We start from the raw sequence: 25,942 nt of genomic DNA on the forward strand, positions 1-25,942 counted from the left end.
GCAGCAATGCCTTTCCCAGTTCAAAAGTACTCAGCTGCACAGCTCAAATCCATACTTATTCAAAACAATGAGGTTTTTGACTGACATTCTTTTTATCAGAGTAGGCTTTCTCCAATTCACATTTGTCACTTTTCAAGTATCCCAGAGGCTTAAATCCCAGTTTCCATCTGCACAACAGTAACAGTTAAATAAGCAATGGCCACCACATATTATCCTAAGTTAAATTTGTCATAAGCTTTTACTTTGTTAAGTTCACAGCTCTTCCCGTCAGCTGGAAAGTGGCATCACCTTGTTAGCATACAAGCTATTTAAAAATCCTTATTTATCTATTTATAAATTCTTGTTACTGGGGAGAGGGGGCAGGATATTCTGGTAACAGGTAACCAAAAATTCCATTGTACCAACTTATGTTTTTCAAGACCATTGGAAATTTTTGCAGAAGTTTGCCTTTTAACTATTGTTTTCTGTTGACCTAATAAAACCTAGACTAATAATCTAAATTGCACAAAAAGGCTCTTCATTTAGTTTTTACTGGTGGAAATAGCAATGACGTATTACAAGGATGCTAACTATCAGATGGGCTGATCTGTTCCCTTCCTCAGCCTCACTCCAAAGGCCATGCCTCATGCTTACAGACAACAAAACAGTTTCACCATTAAAAAAAACAAAAAACAAACAAACAAACAAACACACACACACACACCACTACCTAAACCCAATCATCTTCACACACAGAAAAAGGAAGCCAAACAAGATTATATTTGTACCTCCACTGGTTTCCAATACAGAATACAGGTGTCATTTTCTTTTACAGGCAATTTATTGACTTTTTAACTCCTGGAGAGTTCATATGAAATAAGGCTTAGATTATGAAAAAGGTGGTAATCACACAACCAGTTCTCACTTATTTCTGCACATCAATAGTCAAAGCACAGTTCCTAGAATGGAATATATTTGTACACCAGAGATCCAGAATACCAGACACACTGCAAGACCAGGAAACCCTGGCAAAGTAGCGTGGGAAAACATGCCTGGAATCCTCCTATATTCTATATATCCCAATGCTTAAAATTGCTATTTAAACCAAATGTTACCCCTCTTCCCAAAAAACAGGGTGCTACACCTCTTTCTTCACCAGCAGCCACAGCTGTAATGACAACTCATGTTTTGATACCTCAGATCAACAGTAACAGCAAAAGATACTTGAATAAAAGTACTTCACCGCTATTCAGCACTGGGCAACACTTACCAGGCATATGGTGAAAATATTCAAAAAGCCTTCCACATAAGATCTGTAAAAGAAACCTCACACTTGTATTTAAAGACTGACTTGCTTTAAAAAGAAGTAATGCTGGAAAAAAAAATGGTTGGAATTTTAATCAGCTATATTTTTCCTTATCAGAAAGTATAATCTCTGAAAAAAGGTGGTAGCTACTGAAGACAAGCATGAAATGCAGAACACCCTCTCCAGCAGAATATCCTCATCTGACACAGAATTCCTGTGCTGGGCAAATCACTTGTGTGAGACTTGCATATAGTCATTAATGATACATTTCCAAGTGCTTAATATGAGATGCTTAGAGCCCCCACCTGGGAGAGATTCTGAATATACCAAAGCTACAGCTAAAGGACCCTTGCTCTGAGTGTATGAAAGCCATTAGGAAACCATTAACTTTAGGTGACTGAGGTTTAAAAACACTTCAGGCAGTATGTCAATCCTTGAGCCACACTTTCAGCCAAAAATGAGCTGCATTCTTTTCTCCTTCCCCATTCCTTATACAAGAGGGTATATGACTACAAGGCAAGTAAAACCAGCTCACCAACCCAGTGAAAAACATTTTGCCCCCTTTAAATCAGATCAAACTGATTATTTCTACAAGACACATCCTATGCTTGCAGCAGAAGCCAGATGCCTGAGCAAGCTGCTGCCTTTCACTCTCCTTTGCACTTCAATGACTTCACTAGCACCACTGAAAGAACTATGCTTTCTTTTTCCCTCAGCAGAGACCAGTCCTAAAGCAAGATAGACAAGGCTGCCTCTAGGCAGGCAACTAGCTAGGTTATCAGGGTACAGGAAAGCAGTAGGGGAAAGAACAACTATCTCCCTGCAGGAAGGTGGAAAAGGTGGAGAGGTCCTTCCCTCACAGCTCTTTCCTTACCCAGGCTCTCTCTCACTCCTTATGCAAATCCCAGCCTCAAGATGTTCCCAGTCAGTCCCCATATCCTACTTCCAAACCCACACCCAGTCTCACTGAGCCCACCTCCTTTTTCTTTTTTTTTTATGTGCCTGTTCCCACCCTCTCCTTCCAAGCATCTCATCCACTTCAGACATGCATCTGTGAAGTCTCACTCCAGCTTCACTGCTGAGTTCTCAAACGCTACTTCCCCCTCATGACTGCCACCCCTCCGCCCTCCATCTCAAACTGCCCTCTCCACTTGGCTAGAGTCCCCCTACCAAGCTTCTTGGCTAACTTCTCTTATTTAGCTAGATCAGCAGGATTTTAATCATCTGCTTCAGCTAACGATCCTCTCCCTCATTTTTATTTCAGAAGTTTCAGGCCTCATTTTTCCTATACAATGCTGATCATCTACCACATTCCTCATTTACATAACATGGTTGTTCTGCCTCCTAATCCAAATCACCTAGAACACTAAAACCAGAAGACAGATGCTCTCAGATTTCATTCCTGTTTCCCAGTCTCACCCCAGCTCCTTGAGGAAGAGAAGCCCTGTCAAGCCTCTGCTGCAACAGTCTGGAAAATACTTCACAAGCCCACAGGGATGCTGAGTCTGGATAAAGAGCTGCAAGCATCAAGAAGGTGGTGAAGATGGTGGAAACCTTCTGAGAAGGCAGATGGGCAACACTAAGTCCCCATTTGACTCTAAGAACAGACTGGTTCAGGAGTTATGTATATAGCCAAAATAGAGGGGGAAAAACCCATCTCCAAAAAAGACCTTGAGATCACACTCCAAAGCATGTACCTCACCCCAAAGTGGCATGAATATTATGCAACATCGCAAAACATCCTCTCTCCTTGCACACTCAGTTTTTCATTGTAGTTGGCTCTTCTGGACTAAAAAGTTATGGAACAGATAGCTTGTGCAGGAAGTTTTAGGCTGAACAGCTAAAGCCTGGTAAAAGACATACAGAAAGCAAAACAGAGCAGCCTTACTACAAGAAGTTTCTGGCAGTCTCAGAAATAGTATTCCCAAACTCACCTACAATGACAGTTATAGACCTCAGACTTATACAAAGCATCTAGTTAATGCTGTGTGGTCAAAGATAACCTGTACTGGCTCATTTTCAGCTTATTTTCATGAAGGATTCAGCCATCTGCAATTCAAGACAATTTTGTGGTAAGTCATGCATGGGAAACAAATTCTGTCTTTGATAGCAGTAACTAACTTTAAACAGTAAATCTGTTACCAAATATCACAGACTTTCCAGTAGTTTCCTGCCATATTAGAGTACTATGCTATGTTGTCTTCCCTCTTCCTGATTGACCTATCAGTTATCCATAAGCAAACTCTCTTCTTAGCAAGGCTGCAACAGAAAAATAGCTCAGTTCATCCAAGGAATATGAAAGTCAGTATGCCAGTGCTAAAAAACTTGAATAAACTGAATGCTTAAGAAAACTGAAAACACTCCAGGCATATGTAAAAACACAAGGATTTAATCCTACTTCCATCAAAGTTTACTTCCTTCAAAAGTTCTCTCTTTGTCAAGACAACATAGCTAGAATCTTTATAACATGCATTTTCCACAAAAATCAAAGCGAATGTACTTTTTGCCAGAAAACAGAAACACATACTTCTATTCTTCAGTAGGGTCCAAGATTTTTAAAAAAGCTGCCACTAAGCCAAAGCAATACATTCCTTCTGCAACACTTTGCTGTCTTTGAAATTTATATCTTTTTCATATGTGCGTAAAATACTCACAGAACAACTTGCAATATTCTTTCAAGAAGATAAGAATAATTTTCTGCTTGAGCAACATCAGTCTCCTAAAAACTAGCCTTTGATGCAACCATTCCATAACTCCTCTCGCATGGAAGAATTAAGTATGTAAATCTCTGCACATCTGGACAACACTACACCCTTAATAAAAAGAATAAAATTGTTGTTGGCCAACTTTGTGGCTTTTTTCAAGCATGTGAGAAACTCAAGTCTAGGAATAAACTGGCAACTTTAAGTCCCAGAGTAGGATGGATAGAAGTATCACGAACTACTATGCTAGTTACCCAGCTACATCACAGCATAGCACACCAGCTGTGACACAGTGAAACACTGTTTAGAAATACCCATACTTAATAATTCCTCAGTCTTCTGTTGAGATATGGAGAATTGGGAAACTAAGATGCTGATGTCAGCTCTAAAGTTAGCCATCAGTTTCTCCTGAAAGGAGGGTGGGAAGGAACAGTGGCAGCTACAGCTGCTGATGACAGTGACTGACAGAATTTTCCTAATAATCCAAAACCAATAGCACAGGAAGCTGGAGACACACTGCCATACAACAAATAAAGCTCAGAATAGGAAAGGCCCATTGGGAAAACAGATCCAATAAAAATGTGAAAAAGGCTAATACGCTGAGAGGACAAGATCTTGCTGCTTACATTCACATCCTTTAATTTATGTTAAAGGTGTTATGTCAATTTCATTCTGCAAGCATACCTACGCATTCAGAGTGTGATAGGAGAAGTATTTATCAAAATACTGCCTTCAGCCAGACCAAGGCGGACAGCTGCTATACAAGTCACCTTCAAATCAAGGAACAGGCACAGCAAGAAAAGTTGCTCTGAAGTAACTGATTTCTTTCAAAGCCAGGTTTTACATACTGTGCCCATACTTCTCATCTAGGACTAGTTTTATTTGAAATATACATTAAGCAAGGGAAGTTATTGATTACTTCTTCCCTTTATTCAACAAATAAAAAGAGGACAGACTTCCATGTACCTCTATTCTACTCTACTCAGGCAAAGTGCTGACCTCTCAAAATCAAGACACTCCAGCAAGCCTTACTCTTGTGTCTGTAGACTGTCTTTCCATCTCCACCCTCTAGGTGGAGAGCTTTACTGTACCTCAACTCTGCAGCCCTGCATGCTGCAACCAGGAAAACAGAGAAAGCACTAATACTTCCGTACAATCAATTTGTAAGATAGTAAGTCTGGTTTTCTTCATAAAATATCTGTGTTAGTCCATGTGGCAGAAGAAAAAGAAGATGCAGGAGTGGAGGGTACTCTCTTCGCACCAACATGAAACAGAATTCTACAAAAGCAGAACGGCCTTTATGAGATTTCCAGGCCTTGTGCTTCCTGGTAGGCAGGAGGAGACAGGACCTCAGATGCTCTGCTCAAAACAGGTCTGTTTTCAGATCTGGCCTCCCCTGCCTGAGCAACAGTTCTTTTCACCGCCCATATCACCACACAAACCAAGTTGATGAAGCCTTCTATAAAAAGTTGGAAGTAGCCTCATGATCACAGGCCCTGGTTCTCATGGGGGACATCAACCACCCTGACATCTGCTGGAAGGACTACACAGCTAGGCACAAACAGTCCAGGAGGCTCCTGCAATGCATTGATGATAACTTCTTGTCACAAATGGTGGCAGAGCCTATGAGGAAGGGGGTCCTGCTGGACCTTGTCCTTACCAACAGAGAGGGACGGGTTAGATATGTGAAGGTTGGGGGCAGCCTTGGCTGCAGTGACCATGAGATGGTGGAGTTCGGGATCCTGCAGGAAAGAAGTAAGGCAACAAGCAGGATTGCAACCCTGGACTTCAGGAGAGCAGACTTTGGGCTCTTCAGAGACCTAATTGGTAGAGTCTCATGGGTTAAGGCCCTGGAAGGAAGGGGGGGTCCAGGAGAGCTGGCTAGTATTCAAACATCACTTCCTCCAAGCTCAAGAATAGTGCATCCCTATGAGTAAGAAGTGCAACAAAAGGGGCAGGAGACCTGCATGGGTGAGCAAGGAGCTCTTGGCCAAATTCAGACAGAAGAAGAAAATACATAGAATGTGGAAGAGGGGACAGGCTACTTGGGAGAATTATAGGAATGCAGTCAGAGTATGTAGAGATGCTGCAAGGAAGGCTAAGGCCCAGTTGGAACTGAGTCTGGCAAGGGATGTCAAGGAAAACAGGAAGGGCTTCTTCAAATACATCAGCAGCAAGAGGAGGACTAGGGAAAATGTGGGCCCCGCTACTGAATGGGGTGGGGGCCCTGGTGACAAGAGATAAGGAGAAGGCAGAATTACTGAATGCCTTCTTTGCTTCAGTCTTCACTGCTAAGGGCAGCCCTCAGGAATCCTGCAGCCTGGATGTGAGGGAGAAAGTCCAGAGAAGGGAAGACTTTTCTTTGGTTGAGGAGGATAGGATTAGAGACCTTCTGGGCAGGCTAGACACCCACAAATCCATGGGCCCGGATGGGATGCACCCACAAGTGCAGAGGGAGCTGGGCAGATGTTGTTGCCAGGCTGCTTTCCATCATCTTAGAAAGGTCTTGGAGAACAGGAGAGGTGCCTGAGGACTACTAGAAAGCCAGTCTTCAAAAAGGGTGAGAAGGAAGACCCAGGCAACTATAGGCCAGTCAGCCTCACCTCCATCCCTGGAAAGGTGACAGAACAGCTCATTCTGGATGTCATCTCCAGACAGATGGAGGAAAAGAAGGTGATCAGGAGTAGCCAGCATGGATTTAGCAAGGGGAAATCCTGCTTAACCAACCTGATAGCCTTCTGTGATGGAATGGCTGGCTGGGTAGATGAGCAGAGAGCAGTGGACGTTGTGTACCTTGACTTCAGCAAGGCTTTTGACAGTCTCCCATAACATCCCCCTAGATAAGCTCAGGAAGTGTGGCTTACACGAGTGGACAGTGAGGTGGATTGAGAACTGGCTGAAAGGCAGAGCTCAGAGGGTTGTCATCAGTGGCATGGAGTCTGGCGGGAGGCCTGTGGCTAGCGGTGTCCCCAGGGCTCAGTACTGGGTCCCATCCTGTTCAACTTTTTCATCAGTGACCTGGATGAGGGGACAGAGTGCCTCCTCAGCAAGTTTGCTGACGATACCAAGCTGGGAGGAGTGGCTGATACACCAGAGGGCTGTGCTGCCATTCAGAGAGACCTGGACAGGCTGGAGAGTTGGACGGAGAGGAACCTCATAGGGTTCAACAAGGGCAAGTGCAGAGTCCTGCACCTAGGCAGAAATAACCCTCGGCACCAGTACAGGCTGGGGGCTGATGTGCTGGAGAGCAGCTCTGCAGAGAACGACCTGGGAGTGCTGGGGGATGACAAGTTGACCATGAGCTAGCAATGTGCCCTTGTGGCTAAGAAGGCCAATGGTATCCTGGGGTGCATTGGGAAGAGTGTTGCCAGTAGGTCGAGGGAGGTGATCCTGCCCCTCTACTCAGCCCTAGGGAGGCCTCATCTTGAGTACTGTGTCCAGTTCTGGGCTCCCCAGGACAAGACAGACAGGGAGCTACTGCAGAGAGTCCAGCGTAGGGCTACAAAGATGATCAGAGGACTGGAGCATCTGCCCTGTGAGGAACGGCTGCGAGAGCTGGGCCTCTTCAGCGTGGGGAAGAGAAGGCTGAGGGGGGATCTTATCAATGTGTACAAGTACCTGAAGGGAGGGTGTCAAGGGGACAGGGACAAACTTTTCAGTTGTCCCATGTGACAGGACAAGAGGCAATGGGCAGAAATTGAAGCACAGGAAGTTCCACTTGAATGTGAGAGGGAATTTCTTCCCTGTGAGAGTGACGGAGCACTGGACCAGGTTGCCCAGAGAGGCTGTGGAGTCTCCTTCTCTGGAGATATTCAAATCCGCCTGGATGCAACCCTGTCTACCATGCTCGAGGTGACCCTGCTGAGCGGGGAGGTTGGACTAGATGATCTCCAGAGGTCCCTTCCAACCTTACTGATTCTATGATTCCAAGTTTCCTTTCCTATCACAAAGATCAAACACAAACTGACAAAAGCTTTCAAACTTATCTCGAATTTCATTACATTTGAAATCAGTTTCAAATAATGGCAAAAGAGGAGCACAGACTGATTTTCTGCTCAAATTCCTCTCCCCAGAGGGCCCACACCCAAACAGCTCCTCTCTCTCAGTTGTCTATAACAACTGCCCTCCTTAAGTAGTTTGAGGGAGGGACCTGAAGTACTCTCTGCACATATAAGGCATCATTACTTAGTAAAGCAGTAATATCATTCACTTCAAGGATCATCTACCAACATTCCTATCTTGTCACGAAGAACTCACAGGAAATACTTTAAAAGAGGAAACCAACAATAAAAAAGTTAGATATAATTGTGGTTCTGATGCAACAAAATGACAAACAAATCTTGTGGCAGGGTGCTGGGTAGTAGGAGCGTAGAAACACAACTCCCCCCTTCCCGAACATACATATAAGACTTAAGCCGAAGTTTGCTAAATAATCACCAATGCAAAACTGATGATGCAGTAACAAATTTACTTTCGGTTTGTTATCCTTCACCTGTATCCAGTATTTCAGTAATATAAAGTTTACTCATAAAATGCAACCATGCTTAGACAATGTAAATCATTTAAGCTCATTAGCAAGCCCTCTTGGAAAAAAACATTTATTCCATTTGTGAAATGGCACCGTTTCACTCACAACTGGTTTAATTTGAGCCAAGCCCACACTTCCACTGAGAGAGGCCATTCCACCTTTAACTTCAATTCCAATTGCCAGCTACATATTCCTGCCACCTTCTCACTTGGCCTGGCTGGCCACACAACCACAGCTGAAAATCAACCAAAAAATCTTGAATAGGAAGAAGAAAAAGTTTCCCAATAAATCAGTTTTCAGGAGTCACCACCTCTCCATAAATCTTAAATTAACAGTCACCTCCACCAAACACAGATAATATCCTTTTTATTTCCTGTCCCTATACACACTCTTGTATTTTCTATCCTTGTCAGCTACCCAAAAGAAGGATAGTTTTAGCTGGGCTTGACAGCTGTAACGCTGATAGAGTCACTGGAATAACCTGAGCTAGAAGGCAGCAGAAACAGAAACTTGATGATTTCTCCTTCCTTCTCTCCAGTCCTCCATCTCCTACCATCATTTTCCAGTGGATTAGTCAGCCTTTTTCCCTGTAGTTAATGAACTAAGCGAGGCTAACTGTATTAACAAAGATGAGAGTACGCTAAGAACGTTAGCATGGACACCAGACTTACAGAACTAGTTAAGCCATTTATGAAATCTCTTAAAAACCTAACGACCACTTTCACAGCAACAGCTAAATTCAGCAAAAATATTTCATTACGTAAGCTGTTTAAAAGGTGCAACTATATGCATACTACAACAACCTGATGTAACTCTGAAACTCAAGTTAAAGTATTATCATTTGCAGATAAACCTCTTGCATATACAGTTTTTTTTAATACCAACAAGCTCAGATACAGAGATAAAAGAAAGTTGTATAAGTATCATACTACCCCTACTAGTCATGTTTCAGCAGCACTCCCAGTTTAAAAGTGGAGTTTAGCAGATGTTTGCTTTATAAATGTAAGAGCCACAGAGAAAATTGCTCAGTTCTGGAGAAACTGAACTGAGTAACTGGTTTCAGAAGATAAGATAACTATGTTCTGGAATATTACTGAATTAATTCAATACTACCTGAAACAGAAAATGCATCAATCCTTAACTACTTTAAATAAGGCTTAAAGTGATGGAGTTTTCTAGTTCACCGTATAAGAAGGTGTTTCATCAAGCTGTCTGAAGAGTCACCTAGTCTCACCTAAATTATTTCAATCTTTGTGTTGCATACAGAATCATTCCCTTGTTTCCTAACACCGCTATATAAACTAGAATCAAGAAGAAGCAACACAATCTTGTAACAGGAATTCTGGTTTTTACACACTTCTGTCAGAATGGATGACTGAGTGCAATATCATTGATACATACCTAGCAATAGCTGAGGAAAATCCCTATTATTCTGTTAGTTTTTCCTTGCTGTTAGAACTGTGAGGAAAACCTTACATGCTTCTTCTTCAGTAAAACCTGGTATTCCCTAAAAGGTGTCTAACTCCTGGCAGCTGAAATGCAGTGGCAGACCTGTAAAAGGAGAAAGATCAGTATTTTGCTAGGAGGCCAACATTGGAAACATCAGATCAAACAAGGCTGCGCATTTTCACAGGCAAGCCAGTTTCTCTGTTTTCCCATACCACAAAACTACACTTACAGTAAGGAAGACTTACTATAAGTAAGGAAGATTTTTGACATATGGACTTTTATAACTTAAAAAAAAATCAAAAGGAGAAAAAAAAGTCTCTGTAGAAATATTAATCCTGGAATTAATACAATTCATTTGAAAACTTATCAAGTGTTGTCTTGTTAGAGTTACTACATATGAATACCTGTAAGGTCCCAGCCATTAATAGTACCAAGGAAACGCATACAGAAACAAAGAAGTGCTACTTATGGCACTATGATTAGGGCTGTGTCAGCAGTTCGATTTTCATGACTTTAACACCCAGCTGTAAAAACCACTTTCAGTTAGAACCAAGCATATTACACTCATGTCTATAGGGAGCAGGGTTTCTGTTTTCACTGAGTAAAACACAAGAGTCAACTATATTTTCATACATAATCTCTGACTAAGATCGAAAATTTTCAAGTTGTTTTTGGACATAATTGTTGCCAAATAGGACTAAATCTTATGATACAGTTTGGTAAATACTGCAAGACAAAAACTTGGTAAAGTGCAAGATATTTTGAGAAGTAACAATGGGAGAAATTCTGTTTTGGCATGTGTCCTTCAAGAATTAGAAGTGTACCAGAGAAACTGTGTTGATACACAATTCACAGCCACAGATCTTTGTAAATTGGTCACCATGTGCTTAAACACTGAATGGCATCCACAGATTTGTGCTTTTTAAGACATCACTCGAAGTTCAAGCAAGGAATGATTAGCCCTGTGTGTGCATGAAATTAAAAGCATCACTTAAACTGACACTGAACCCATGTCTGTCTCATACAAGCACAAAAACTGCAGCATTTCTATTAACCAAAAACGTGTCAGGGATAGTCTGCTGAACAGATCTCGCAATAAAAAGCGACGCTTCCTTTTTAAAGTAAAACGCACAAAGTCAAACTCTAAAGAGAATGCAAAACAACTTTTTCCTAATGTACTTGATATGCTATATTAGATATAATGTATATCCTATATTTTTCCCTACTTCCCATTAAAATGAAGCTTCTTCAATAAGATAATCAAAGGAATATATGGACCTAGAAAGACTTAATGGCAATGCATCTAAAAAATTCTTTATATGTACAAGCCTTTTCCAGCTCCATCCTCCCTGCAGTTTCCAACAAACATGGCACCAGGAAAGCTGAACACACATACCGACATACTCAATGTTAAACTAAAAGTTATCTGAACAATTACACTAATCTTCAATGCTATGAAGTTAAAAAAAATCAATTTGAAAAAGCTCGAATTCTTTTTTAGTGAAAGCAATTTAAATAAATAAATAAAAATATCAGCAAAACACCCCCCACTGAAACTCAAAAACCACTCAGGATCAAACTGGTGATCCTATTTTGCTCAGCATATTGAATTGCTCACAAGATTTAAGACCTTCATTACAAATGTGGGCTTGTACCTCCTTCAGAAGAATCTCTTTAATTGATTTTTGGCTGCCTTTTCCCTACCACCCAGGGCTATGAACTGGCCCCATCCTGTCCTTCAAAACACACACTCACAGGCCACACAGTAAGTGTCAATAATTTTAAGTAATTGTAGGAGCATTTTATGAGTGGAATATGAATAGTCTTTAGCTTTCCCTGAAATGCCTGCCAGTCTCAGCAAATCAATAGATGAAAGTGCTTGAACCCTCCAGGGAGTTTGGAAGCAAAAATATTACATTTTTGGCTGCAGGTGTGGTTTAATGACAAAGTAATAGTACATACATGATAGAGCAACATTAGACACATGACTGAGGCCAAACAAGATGGAAATCAAACAGACCAGTCAACTCCTCAAGAAGAAACACTAAAGAGTCCGGGGTAGAGATAAGGTGAGCAGTGACTTTATCTGCACTAGTAACCATATGGTGAATTGCACAAGAAACGCCTGATATCCAGAAGTGCTGCTGTTCTTCGAATCAATTCCAAAACAAAAGTTGCACAGGAACAATACCTATAAAAGAACTTAGTTCCCCCTCCCTTTTTTTATTGTATGTATACATATTTACTGTACAAAGAATCTCTTGTCACTAGAAGAACCAGAAACCTCATGAAATCAAATAGTCACTTTTGATTATCACAGAGTGCTTCATAAATACCTCCATCTATTTCATTTGGCTTGCTTGCAGAATGAAGTGCTACTAAATGCAACACACAAGCTTAGCATCATCAGGTAGTCACCCTAAGCACCTTTCACAGCTAGCAAAGCAGACATTCATAGAGTCAATACAGCTACAGTGCTCTTTTCTTTAACCTAGATAGGCATATGCATTTGATCCAATAAACTGCACTCAAATTCAGCTAAATGATTCCCCTTCAGTAGACTAGCTGCCTACACAACTACCTTAGGTTTAGACAGTTGGACAAGAAAGTTCCTACCCCAGAAAACAGATTCTATTGCCAGTAACACAAGTTCTTACGAAGGAGAGAAAAAAGCTTCAATAAACAAGCAAAAGTTTGCTATCACACTCTGAAGTCTCAAAGTATTTCTGATAAAAACAGAAGACCCATTAACTCAACTTGCTTAAACAGTGTCAAAAGTGGTATGTACCCACCAAAACAAGTACCAACTGTAACATGATAGCGAAGTTGTATATTTCAACTGCGCATGTGCTCCCCGATGTTTCCTGCTTTATACACCTTCAAGTTTTATTTATTAGCAATAATTTAAACCACCCTTTTACAGCTTATTCAATTAAAATAAAAAAATACAGCATTTTTGCTTAGGGAATTTTAGTGTTAATATTCTGGTTCTTTTCAATTAGTTCAGTCTGTATTACATTTCACTTTAATTGATCAAGATGACAGATGTAAGGTTATGGGAAGTGATAAAAGCAGACAGAACTTTATAAAAGTTTAATTTCATTATAGAAATTAGCAGAGTATTTCCTCAACTAAGAATTACTTCACAATTAGAAAAAGATTTCTCATACTGTTTAAGAGAAGCAACAGACAATGTAATAATTTGAAATCCCACCTACTCTTTACAAATTAATAGTAGCATAATAATGTTTTCACGGCGATGTTTTCTATAACACAATTGAATAATGGCTAACATAATTGCAAAAGTACACAAATATTACTAACAAATGCAATTAGTGCCTTTTTAGAGGAATAATCAGCATTGAGATTTCTATTTCATTGTGAATAACGGAAACCTCACAAATTACTAAAAATTTCACCTTCTTATTCTAAGCTCAAATTTTAAAATGCAGCTAGAGGCCTGAAATGATTGCATTATATGACCAAATATAAAGAACTGCAATCAGAATGTAAGAACAAACTTCCACTTTACGTACATCAAGTGTTTTTTGAGAGTTTTAAAAAGTCAAAATTTACAAGGCAACCCCCCACCCCCTCCAGTTTTCAATCTGGTATCAGCAGTGATTAAAACTATTTCCCTAAAACAGGCTGGCAAAGGCATACACCACAGTTCAACTCCTAGTCCTTAGAAGTTCCTTGCCTTTGTATCTTCAAGAATAACTATACAACTGCACTCCAACTTTAAAAATGAAAGCCTGCAAATCTACAGTCACAGAGCCTCTGCTGCTGTTCAAAGGTCTCCCAGCATTCTGAAACCACTATTACTCTGCTCATTTTTGCTGAAAACATTAGGAGAAAAAAACACACACACACACACAAAAACTTGTAAGTAATAAAAAAGACATAAAGTTCTCCCACAACAGACTGGTCAATGGGTTCAGCAGAATAACAAGTTTGACCAGGAACAGCCAACCCATCACCAGCAAAAATGTAGGCAAGTTGCATCTTTCAGAGTGTTCCTACAAAAAACAAATACCTCCCAAAGCGACTGGGCAGACTACCTAGAAGAGTGACATGTATATTTTGTAGGTAAGGTTGAAGAATTCCATATCCTTTACATATTATACATCCTGTAGCAAAAGGCAAACAAGCAGTGTGTCAAATTTTGGGATATAGATTAGGCAGAAATATGTTGACAGACTACTACTGCATAATCATGAAACAGTTCTACTGATATGAAAATCAGTTATTTACTTGTACAAAATCCAGAAGACTTAACCAGAAACTTCAACATTCCATCAAAAAGCCTGCTCCTTATTGGTGCTTACGCTTTAAGAGGTATGTCAATAAAAGGAAGACAGGACACTAAACAGCAGCCAAGGATAAGTTAGCTGTTCTTTATCTTTCTAAAGAGAAAACAGCAATCAAGAAAAAGATACAGGTTACTACCAGCATCACTGATGAAGCCAGCTGCCAGTAACACATCCAAAGAGATACTGCAAGCATGTAGCAGAAGTGTAATAAATAAATAAATAAATAAAATAAAAAGACACCATTATAGCATGTCTGCAATTTGGCAAGCAGCAGTCAGTCTGATGTTGTGTCCCATTTTGAAAATAGCACATCAATCTACAGCAGCAGAAGCACACAAATACAGACTACAGTAGCAAGCAGAGGGGATTGCAAAAATATCAATACCAAACTAAGCGTAAAAATGAGGAACAGTGTATATACAGGAGCAGTCGAAAGTATTCCATGCCTGGCTTGAGATTTGCTTTCCTTCTACACTGACACTGTTTTTCACTCCCCGGGAAAGGCCTGCTCCCCATCGTGAGTTCAAGCTACTTCTAGCTTGGGTTCAGATGTTACAGAGTCCAGGAGAATCTTATACCATTTTCAAGTTGTTAAGCTTCTGGAGCGGTATAGTGGCAATCTACTTCAAAGCAACTACAAAAGCACAAGATACAGAACTGGACAGTGCATCTTTATCACATGCTTCAGCACTACCCCAGAATAAGCAGTTTTAGAGATTCTATGTATTTTGTACATCATATACAAGGGATTACCTCCTCAGAAACTAGAGGAGGGAAGGAAAAAAAAAGTCAAGAGGCATATATTTAATAGTTATTCAGGTGGCAAGATATGCAGCAGAGACCCAGTATCATCTTATTACAGCAAAAGCACTTGACCCTTCCAACACAGGAAATTTTTTCCCCTCTGCATTACATTTCACTGTAGGCAGTATAAATGTTCCTCTAGTAAGAATTTTCAGATAGCAATAAATGGGCCAAGTGACAGCTAAACATAAAGCCCTACAAAAAGCTCTCTCATTGAAGTTGTCTATTTCCTACTACATTTAACAATCAGATTTCTCCAAAGCAAGCATACTTTCTTCCTATTAGTTCCAAGGCGTTGAAGTATGGCAAGCACAGCACAATAAGCAGGTTTATCTACTCAAACTCTTTGCAAAAAGTCAAGACCTGCAGCACTTCATACCCAAGATAACTGCATTCTTCTAGCTGACATAACTACTGAATTATTGCATTTATCTGAGCAACAGTACAAAGGTGTTGCGATAGTCAACTTCTAATCTATCGATTCAACCACATGACACAAGCTGTTCCACTACTGAATGCAACAGAAGTGTTTCAGCATAAAATATCAAATGCTGTTCAATGAAACCTATCACTGAACTAATCCCAATGAGATCAAATTCTTTGTGTACTTTCAGGTAACACTTTGAAGTTAGAAAGAGAATGGGAAAGATGAATTTTGCTTTTTTTAAAAAAAAAAAAAAGAAAAGAAATTCCTGAGGAAAGTTCACTTTTGGTGTACTATTTTGTGTGTATTTCTGCATACACACAAAAAAAGTTGGGACATTTATTTCACATGAGGAAGTCAAATTACTTAAATTTGCGTGTGGAAAGCACAAGTCTACAACAGACAGGACTGTTTTCATTAACTCGTTTGGTAGGCTTTAAGAAAAGGTTAATTATAGATTTATATTGTGAAGACTTTGAACACACCCTTCAAATGGAACAATAAGCTATTGTGATTCTTTAAATAATGGTTAGAGAGAAGACAGGAGAGAATTCCACTCTTCTGCCTCACCTTCTTACAGTTTTGCTTAATTGAAAGTTTGGAGCATAACTGCATCCTCCAGCTGGTATATATGACCCAAAGGAATTCCTTCACTGACGTTCTGAAAATGTAATCAGCAAATTTATATGAAAGAAGCAGAAGGTGAGAAAACTATTGAGGGGAGGAAGAGGAAACAAAAAAAACCCACACCACTATTTTGCTCATTTAGCTAAAAACAAAGAACTAAGAGGAGATTTAGGGAGAGCATGCACGCAAGAAAGGAAGTTAGACACCCACCTTGCTGTTGACTTGCTCTTGTGCCGTTGTTCACCTCTTGGCTCAAGGAAAACAAGCATTCTAAAGCAACCACAAGTCTCATGCTGCAACAGTGTAGGAGAAAGAGTTGACAAGTTTGTAAGGACTGATATTTAATCAAGACTCAGGAGCATCTAAAGAAGCTGGGATAAAGTTAGTAAAAATTGTCAAGAGACAAAGAAACTGTTTCCTGCCTTAGCACTGATATTTTATGTCACAGAAAAAAAATAAAGGGTTGGTAAGCATAAAGAAAGTCAGTACTCCTTAGAGAAATAAGGCTTGGATAGCAGGAAGTACCACTAGGATGAACATCCATATAACTCCACTGAAAAACCTTTCCTGCAGCTTCCCTGGATTAGGTAAAATCACACAAAGTTTGACAGATCTGAGGTGCCTGGGAAACCAACTCCCTCGTGCAGAAAACTCCAACAGTCAGAGGATCTGAAAGAGACAGCCAGAGGGGAAACACTACCAAGGCTCAGTGAGAAAGGACAGTCACAGGAAAAAGGTGAATTCTCTCTTCAGTTTGCACTGATTACAGTTACATAGAAAATAGAATGCTTCAACTCTTTAAAGTTTTAAGAAACAGAGAAATAGAAGTTCTTTCTACACTGATAGGCACCAATCTTCACTAAAATGCAAACAAGACTAACCAAGTGGCATGCTGTTGACAATGGGATTCTTTGCTTTTCTCGACAGACTGAACAGCAGAGGCAACAGCTCCTACAGCCATCAACAGCATCAGAAAGTTTCACAAGAACACATTGCTTTGCAGAAGCATAGTGCTCATTTTGAGTTTAGGAAGATGACTTCTATCTGCTTCATATTTCAGTACTGTACTTAGTACATGAACCTCACAAGTTCTGTTCCAGGAAATGAAAAACACTATTTCATCTACTCTCTCAGCAGGTACACATCATGGTATACAAGATCAAACAAATCACTTGCTTTTTTTTTTTTTTTTTAATCCTGTCCTGTGTATTTTCTCTTGAAGCACATAAAGAAGCTGATTGCTTACACTGATTCTAGATGCACACCTGCTATTTACATCACATTACTAAGGTTTCACTTTCCAGTAAGCAAGAAGAAAAGCTTTTTTGGCAGTCACAAATACTGAGCAAAGCTATGTGAAGGTGAAAACAAGGCATATTAAAACATCTAGACATGCATGAGCTAATCCTGTATCAGCCATACTTTCTGCCATGAATATGTTCTAGCTCACCTGTGCTGAACAGCACCATTAACTGCATTCTTCTGAAGGGTAACAGGCGCCTCAGAGTAGATAAGACAACCAGCACCTATTCTGCACTTGCAGTTCTTTAAGATGAGTGCCCTACCAGTCTGCACATACTGCTTTAGAATATGAAACATAGCTAGAGAAGAATAAAAATGTAGGATCATTTATTTGCAGGTTCCTTTGGATGAACACATCAAGGCACTAGCTGAATTAGACTATCCTGTAATCATCCTTCTCCCTTCAAAGGGGTGGCCAAGACAAAATAGAAATTCAGGCATTTTCCTCAAAATAGAATCTGTGCTTTCAAATACATTCTAGTCTCCTGTTCTGTATTTGTAGCACTACTTTTTAATGAAAAATAGCTTTCCCCAAGAGTTTTATATGAAACTTGACAGTAACACTTCTTTATACCCTATAAAATGGAAGACCTGGACCTACACAATTTAGGCAAACTGTGGTTTCATGCCAAACCTGCTATTCGCTTGCTGTACAGCTTTCAACAAGTCATTTACGCCTTCTTCCTGTCACAGATTGTGAGTGTATAGTCTCACATACTATGGAGGTTTAAAGAGGTTCCTATGTCTCAGTAACTTCACATGAAGTTAAGATGTTCAACACCTCTGAAAGAGTCTCACCTGAGAGAACTCCCAATTGCTTAGAGACAGCACATAAAAGCAGCACCAAGTTTCAACCAAGTTTCAACCAGAGGAAGTTTGTTTTAATGAGCAGGTGTTGCTTACATCTAGCTATAGGCCATTTCAGTGAAAACAATCCTCTCATTTCCATATAGGAAAGCCAATCCTTTGGATTTTATCCTTTGCCTGGCAAACCAGTACACTCTTTCTGCTACAACAGGCTACCATGTTTCTTCACATTTGCCTCCCAGGTATATACACACTGCCAGATGATAAAGATTCCCATCTCACCATTTAATCACAATACTTAAAGAAATGTACAACTTTTTTTTCTGAAGTTTAACTGTTTCCTTTACCACTGCTCTCCAAGAAACAGTTCCTTTAACAACATATAACATTCAAGAGTTTTATAGGCATGCTCTGTATTATCAATTGATTACATTTTTTTTTAAATGCTTCATATAAGTTAGTGGTAGTTTGCCCCACATCATGTCTTGCTTAGCAAAAAATAAACAAACAACTGATTTAGTTTTCATACTATAGAGACAAAGACAGACCCTATATTTACCTATATCAACCACAAACATTTTTGCATCATTTACAATGCACATTCACTTTCCAATTATATTTGCATCACCTTAAGACAACAGCTTCAGAACAGTTTCAACCAAACCCTAAGTTTTTCAAACTGCAGTTGAATTTGACAGAATTGCAGGCAGCTGAACAGAAACTAGAGCTGCTACAGTAAGGGTGGGTTTTTTTGTTTGTCTTTTGTTTTGTTTTTTAAGGCAGAAATATGACTTTCATCATCTGTAATTCATGATAGCCTCTAGCCATGTACTGGCACATGACTTCTACTGTTTTGCATCATTCAAAACTCAGCTTTATGAGTGCCCACTCAGTGATTTTTTTTTTGTAGACCCACTTGTCTACAAACTCTAATCTTACTGTCTCTCCAAGGAAAAGGAGACAGTATCAGACATAAGGCAGACATTATTCATGGTTTATAATCTAGTGACTGAAGAAGCAGAAAAAGTAGAAACATCAACGTATAACTTAGTAGCTGGACTTAGCCAAACTGATTATTTCTGCAACAAATCAGAAATCTACACACTCATACAAGCATCAGTGTACAGAAAGATAACCAGACTGACTGCAGTGTAGTTAGACTTCTGCAGTTATTTAAATGAAATTCTAAGACATTGGTGACAGTGTCTGGAAAACAAAGGTGTTAAAAAGCATTGATTTAGTAGTTTCCCAAAATATAAGACAACGCAGAGCATAAATATCCAGAAATACATTTGTACCTTTTATCAGTATTCAATTCAAAAATCCTATTTTTGCAGAGTAATTCTTCAAGATATCAAAGTCTGAAATATCCAGCACTTCTATTTTGCACTGTGAAGAAAACCTCCAATACAAGAGTCACATTTTTGTTTCATAAATAAAAGTATTTTCATTACATATCTACAGCAGGCATATGTTTTATCCAAAATACTCTTTAAATGAGCAGAAGTGCTATGTATTACTCAGAAGTTATCTACAACTGGACCAATACCTATGTGACACTGAAGAAATTATTTATCTATCCAATCACAACTGACTCATTCCAATATTCAATTCACTGAAACAGTTAAGTGTGGTTTGCCCTGTAGCAACAGTGTGAGAAGGGAGATAAGGGAAATCTCAAAACCACAATAGGACTCTATAACACCACCAGCTATATGCTTAGTGTCTCTTATCAGGACTGCAAGCTGTAGAGTGATAATGATTTCACTCTAGCTCCATTGGTAAATGCAAAGTTAGTAGTGATTCATATAGCTACTATGATTTGATGGAGAAGTTCAGCCCTTGCATTCAAAAGGAATTCTGTTTACAATCATACGACTATGAAAGTTCTTTCTCTTTACAGAATAAATGGTGAAGCCACAATTTGTTATTTGGTCAAATGTCACAAAATTATCTTCCCAACAGTAATGGATTCTCTCTCAGAATGTTCTATTTTCAATGTCTTCCATCTACAGCAGAAGCAACTCGCACAAGCTGATCCTGTTAACCCCTTCCAGGTGCATGGCCCAAGCTTCTACTCATTCATTATACAGAAGAAAATGGGCAGATATCCCATCCTCTTCTTCTGGGATCCTCCAAAGTCTATTTAATGCCATTAGAGGTCCATAAACCAAAAGACATAGCTGAGCTACATCTCCAGGTGATACCTTAGCTAAAAGCTAAATCAGGGGACAATTTCTCTATTGTTAAAATATACCCCTAACTACAACTCAACTTTTTCCCCATTATAACAGAAACAAAAATCCCACCTTTAGTTAGTAGAAAATATGGACAACAGAGGAGTTCACAGCTATAAGAAAGTTCTGAAAAACAAAGTGAGATGTCCGATTCAAACACTGTGATGAGACACCACTCTTGCTGAGATATCAACTCTACTCAGGAAGCACCACTACAATCCAAGCAACTCCTTGTTTCACACAGCCTAGAAGTACTTTAAACACAGAAGCACAACTCTATGCTTGTTCAGAACTTCCACAGTCCAGTTAGCTCCATATGTATCTCCCACCTACTTTTGTTCCGGGAGCCAGGCACTGTGGGGCCTAGTTCAGTAAACTGTCTTAAAATAAACTGGTCACACACGAACATAAGCAGGTTCCTTACACAATGCAACAGTGGCAAGACGCTTTTAAAAGAGGTCTAGTTTAACTAGAATTACTTTATTGCCTGTTCTGTTCTAGCTCCTCCTTAGTCTTAAGAGATCATTACAAAGTAACAAAGTAACACAAAAGAGTCTAGTAATTTGATTCCTAATAGAACTAGAACTTTAAAGTTCCAGTTCCCACTTCTGCATATTTGTACATTTTACAGATGATAAGTTTAAAAACAGAAGTCACTATAATTTTCTTCTGGGAGGTGGGACATGCCAGTTTGCTCATTCTCAGGCACCAGGTCTCCCACCTCTGTGTGAGGCCTCTCTAAACAAAAAAAGCATTATGTAAAAATAATGAAATGGAGTCAAAGAGCAGCAAGAAACAAATACTACAGTGATTTTCTCTTAAAATTCACCTAGGAAGAGGGAGACCAGGATTCCCATTCATGGATCTCAGAATGATGGAGAACTACAGGACCCAAAGAGAGGCTTTCCCCCAACGCAAAACTTTCATCCTTAGCAAAGACTTGGCAAAGTCTTGCCATTAAGGTACTAGCCTCGCTGTGTAACTTTTCTACATCTCAGGCGTTTTCCAGGCCTGGTCCCCTGCACGTTGCAACACTAAACAGTATGTCTGAGAACAGCTAAATTAAGATGGAAAAGCTGTGCCGAAAATATTAAAGAGATAGAACACTGTACTGAAAGAATCAGAGCATTATAGCTAGAGGTCTCTAACTTACTATCGTCAATGAAAAGGAACGTACTTCTGTCAACAGACCGGAAGATCATTCATATAGCACAAAAGTAGTCTTTGGGAAAGCTCTCGCTATGCTCTTGCTAAAAATAAACACCAAGAAAAAAATTTAACGTATACCCATAACCATTTCTTCCCCCCTTTCCAGATACAATTATATCTCCTTGTCAAACATTCATTTGGAAAGGTTTCTCAACCTGGTAATGGCAGATGACTAACACATCAGAAGACAACACACTGAAAAGTGTTTTAAGAATACATATCTCAAATGAGAAACAACCAAAATGAGGGAAAACAAGAATAAGAGATGAATACTCAGAGTGTAGCCCATTTTTTTTTGACTGCAAATGAAAACTGTAGTGACATTATGTTGTCTCTGGATTTATTCCCTCCTAAAAGGTCAGATGACTCTTCCGTTATGAGAAAGATCATTGAGAAACAGTTTCTTAGAGTAACATGCTTGTTTTTATACATACTCCTCCACAATGCCCACTCTCTTCAGAACAATCCAAAGTAGTATCTCAAAAATGGATCTGCAAACATACCAGCACACATTACAGCTGAAGAGGAAGAAGTTCTTCCAAGTATGAAGCTGTCACTGATTAAATGCAAACCACAAAGGAAACAAACTGTTCCACTCAGATTCTAAAAAGAATATTACTGCTTACTATTCAGTGTTACCTACTCAACAGGTTATACCAATCACAAAAAGATACACTATATAAGCAGAAGTCACACAGCGCATTCCAAGAGACAAATGGACAGCACAGTAGTTTTATCCTGGCAATAAGCAACATCTACATAGCAAACAAAGGCATTGCTGGACTATGACTGAGCAGGTCCAGGACAGTTTTAGTTTAGCACCTGTTTGCCACTTGGTAGCAAAGATATAACAATTCAGGCCTCTGCATGGATGAACAATCCAACCAAATACCCAAAGTGTCTGCTCGAATTGCAGCAGCAAAAGCTATAAGTGATGCACATCAGCACTCCTGGAGGTCTTACTTTTCACTAGGTTAAAACTCACCACAGAAGTATCCTTTTTCACAGTGCAGAGGTAGCTCCAATGGAAACACTGATTTTTCTTGTCATGCTACCTTTCTCCAGCAAAAAGCACCAGGACAAAGAACATCGTTCTCCCTACAAATACATAGTCAACGGATTGAAGACTGCACAGCAACATGAATGCACAACAAGTGGTCTCAGGAGAGATCTGTGCCATCCATTCAGGTCTAGGTATAGAACAGCAAGTCTGCTGCAAATACATGGCTGTCCAGTAAGTCAAAAAGACAGATGACACAAAGCCCCTTTGAGTGAAAGGTCTGCTAATATCAAACCTGCCTGCAGGCTGCCTCATGTCATTACATTGGTGCTCCATCTCTTCAGTACACGAGGATGATCAGCTAGAATATCAGTTCATCATAGTGTCTTTTACATGCGCAGCTCCTTTTTTTGCCAAAGATCACTTCATGCCTTATTTCAGTCCAGATTAAGCTGATTTCTTAAGATTTCCAGGTAAAGTTACTATAAAACAGTCCAAACCCAAGATTAAATATATTTATATAAATACAAATATATATACACAGTAATACATATATATATATATATATATATATACACAGTCTTCCCTCATGTATAGATACATACGTAGCCTAGAGAAAACCATTTCTAAATTCCATATAAACAAGTAGCATCCACACGTAGGTGAGGCCAGAGAAACCTTTTACCTGGAGGCGATTTGTCCATCTTTTAACCAGCCCGGAGGCTTTCAGAGAGAGCTTTTGAACACCAGCCGTCTGGGTGCAACGGGAACAGGAAGCAGACGGGCAGCGGGCATCGGAGCACAACTCCTTACAGCGTGGTTTCGGCGCCTAGCGGGGCCGTCTCACACACGGCGCGTGTCCGCGGGGGAGGAACCTCCACGCGCCCTGAAGGGGCTCCGCACCACGTTCAAACCCCCCCCCCCCCCCCCCGCCTCCGGGACCGGCAGTCACACCGCAGGCACGCAAACCCCGCTGCTCGCCTCGCCTCAGCCTCACTGGCCCCGGCAGCCCCGCCGCGCCCACGCAGGGTTTCGCGCTCCCCTTAGCCACCTGCCCGCCCTCCCTCGCGCGGCGGCCGGTAACCGTTAGGGCTCGGCCGGCCTCAGCTCGCGCCGCCCAACGGCCCCTCACGCGGTGGGGGGGCGGGGGGGCGTGCGGGCCCCGGCTCCCCCCCTCACACACAAGCCGCCGGCGAGGGAAACGCTGCCCTGCAACCGCCCGCCGGCCCCCGGGAAGGCTGCGCCCCGCCCGTGGCGAGCGGGCGGACAGGCGGGAGGGAGCCCCCCTACCTGGCCGGTGATGCCGGTGATGAGAGCCACCTTCCTGCCGCTCATCTCCCCGCCGTCGTTCCCCGCGGCCGCGGCGCAGGCACACGCGTCCGCCGCCGGCTGTGCCATGAGCCCCGCAGGGAGGGCGGCGGCCGCGGGAGCGGCCCAGGTGCGGAGATAGCCCGGGGCGGAGCCGCAGTCAGCGCCGCCGCCGCCGCCCGGGGGCAGGGTCACGGCGCGGGAGGCGGGCACCGAGAGGAGGAAGCCTAGCGCCGGGAGCGGCGCTCCCGCATGGGTGGCGCGCACCTGGCCGCGGGGCTGGCTACCTCTGCAGCACCGGCAGCGCGGGCATGTCCGTGCGCGCTGCCTCCCGGCCCCGCCGCGCCGCCCCCCGGCGGCTGCAGGTGCGGCCCCGCCGCCAGCCGCGGCCCAGCCCCCCACGCGCGCGCGCGCCCGCCGGGGGGGGGGATATCCCGGGCTCGCGCGCCTCTTCCTCCCTCCCCCCCCACCGCTCGCCGGCTCGGCCCCGCCAGCCAATCAGCAGCCGCGTCGCTTCCTTAAAGGGACAGGGGAAGCCGATGGCAACCCGGCAGCACCGGCGAGCCGGGGCTGAAGGCAGGCGCGGTGATTGGCTGAAAGCGGGAGGGGGCGTGGCCAAGGCGGCCCACGGCCGCGGCCGGCGCCGCAGATGAGCGTCGCCCCCCACTTCCTGACCGCGTGTTGGGGAGGAGGCGGCGGCGCCACGTGAGCGGAGCAGAGCGGCCCCGGCGGCGGCAGGGCGGCCACAGCGCCCCCCGCCGCGGGGAGGAGCGCGCGGCAGCGCCCGCGGCCGCGGCCGCGCACGGGCCGCCCGGCTGGCGTCACGTCACGCCCAGCGCCGCGGCTCCACCGTGGGCCGTGGAATTCGCACCTCTGCTTCATCGTAGTAACTTGCTGGGTTTGTTTTTTTCACTTCGACCGTTTTGGGTAGCAATGCCGTATTTTAGAATTGTGACCCACTTGATTACGGAGTTTCTTTGAAGAACGCACGAACACACTAACAGGAAGTTAGGGGTCGTTGCAAGAAAATTCGTGTACTCCTGACCTCCTCCCCCAAACTAAATACAGACTCCAGCTGAATGTTCCTTGTTGGCACTTTCAGCATTGGGAAGGAGACTAAGCGGTTTAGCAGCACAGTAAGACAACACCACCAATCTGGCCTTCTTCCCCTTACCTTCCTACCAGAGTTTTACTGCATATTTACACTGCAGCTGGAACATGGCCAAGCAGCTTACTGGGAGCTGGCACAAAACGCAGACCTGACTGGTGCTGTGTGTCCCTAGCCAGCAGTTTGGTTGCTGGTTTCAGGTGCTGCGCTGTCCCCCAACCTGTGCGGACGATTCTGAGCCACGTGAGCTCCGCTGACCAAAGCTCTGAGGTCGGATGAAGCGAGGAGCCTCTCCCTGAGGCATGCGGGAGCACGCCAAAATCAGGGTGCTGTGCCAGTCATGCCTGTTCTAGCTGTTTGCCTTCGCACCTTGCTATCACATACATGTACCCCTTCAAACACATTTAACCTGTTGCCAAGTTTTGGTGCAAGTCTGAAGCATGAGAAGTTCCTTTGTTTCACAAGACTAGAAAGCCATGTAATCACTAAATATGGCCAGTTTAGGGTCCTTGCTGAAGGAAAGGGGCATCGAGGCGTAGGAATACTGCGGGACTGTAGGGGCAACCTACATCAGTGAACCATCGCACGAGTGCTTCAGCAGCAGAGAAAAGCTCCAAAGCAAAACTCACTCTGTATTAGACACAGAAAGACACTCAGCTCTTGAGAGGTTTGCAGAACTGCTCTTCCTAACTTTTCCTTCTTGTGGAAGTACTTATTTATAAATGGCCCAAAGGCTTCCAGAAAAGAGGTTTATAATAAGCATTTCCTTTCTCCTGAGGAGATACTGAATTCTCTGCAGAGAAAAGCCCCAAAGCAAAACTCACTCCGTATTAGACACA

At 42.1% G+C, this 25,942-nt stretch overlaps 1 protein-coding gene across 1 annotated transcript in view; it reads right to left on the reverse strand.

Annotated features, from left to right (window-relative positions):
- The window catches only part of GMDS (GDP-mannose 4,6-dehydratase), a 425,497-nt gene extending 401,158 nt beyond the window's left edge, over positions 1-24,339 (reverse strand). The window contains exon 1 of the mRNA XM_062570043.1: positions 23,978-24,339. Coding sequence (XP_062426027.1) covers positions 23,978-24,085 — 108 coding nt within the window. The 5' untranslated portion in view covers positions 24,086-24,339. The remainder of the gene's footprint in view (positions 1-23,977) is intronic.
- Between the last annotated feature and the right edge of the window lie 1,603 nt (positions 24,340-25,942).

This window comes from Rhea pennata, chromosome 2, assembly GCF_028389875.1.
Source record: "Rhea pennata isolate bPtePen1 chromosome 2, bPtePen1.pri, whole genome shotgun sequence".
NCBI classification, from domain to species: domain Eukaryota; kingdom Metazoa; phylum Chordata; class Aves; order Rheiformes; family Rheidae; genus Rhea; species Rhea pennata.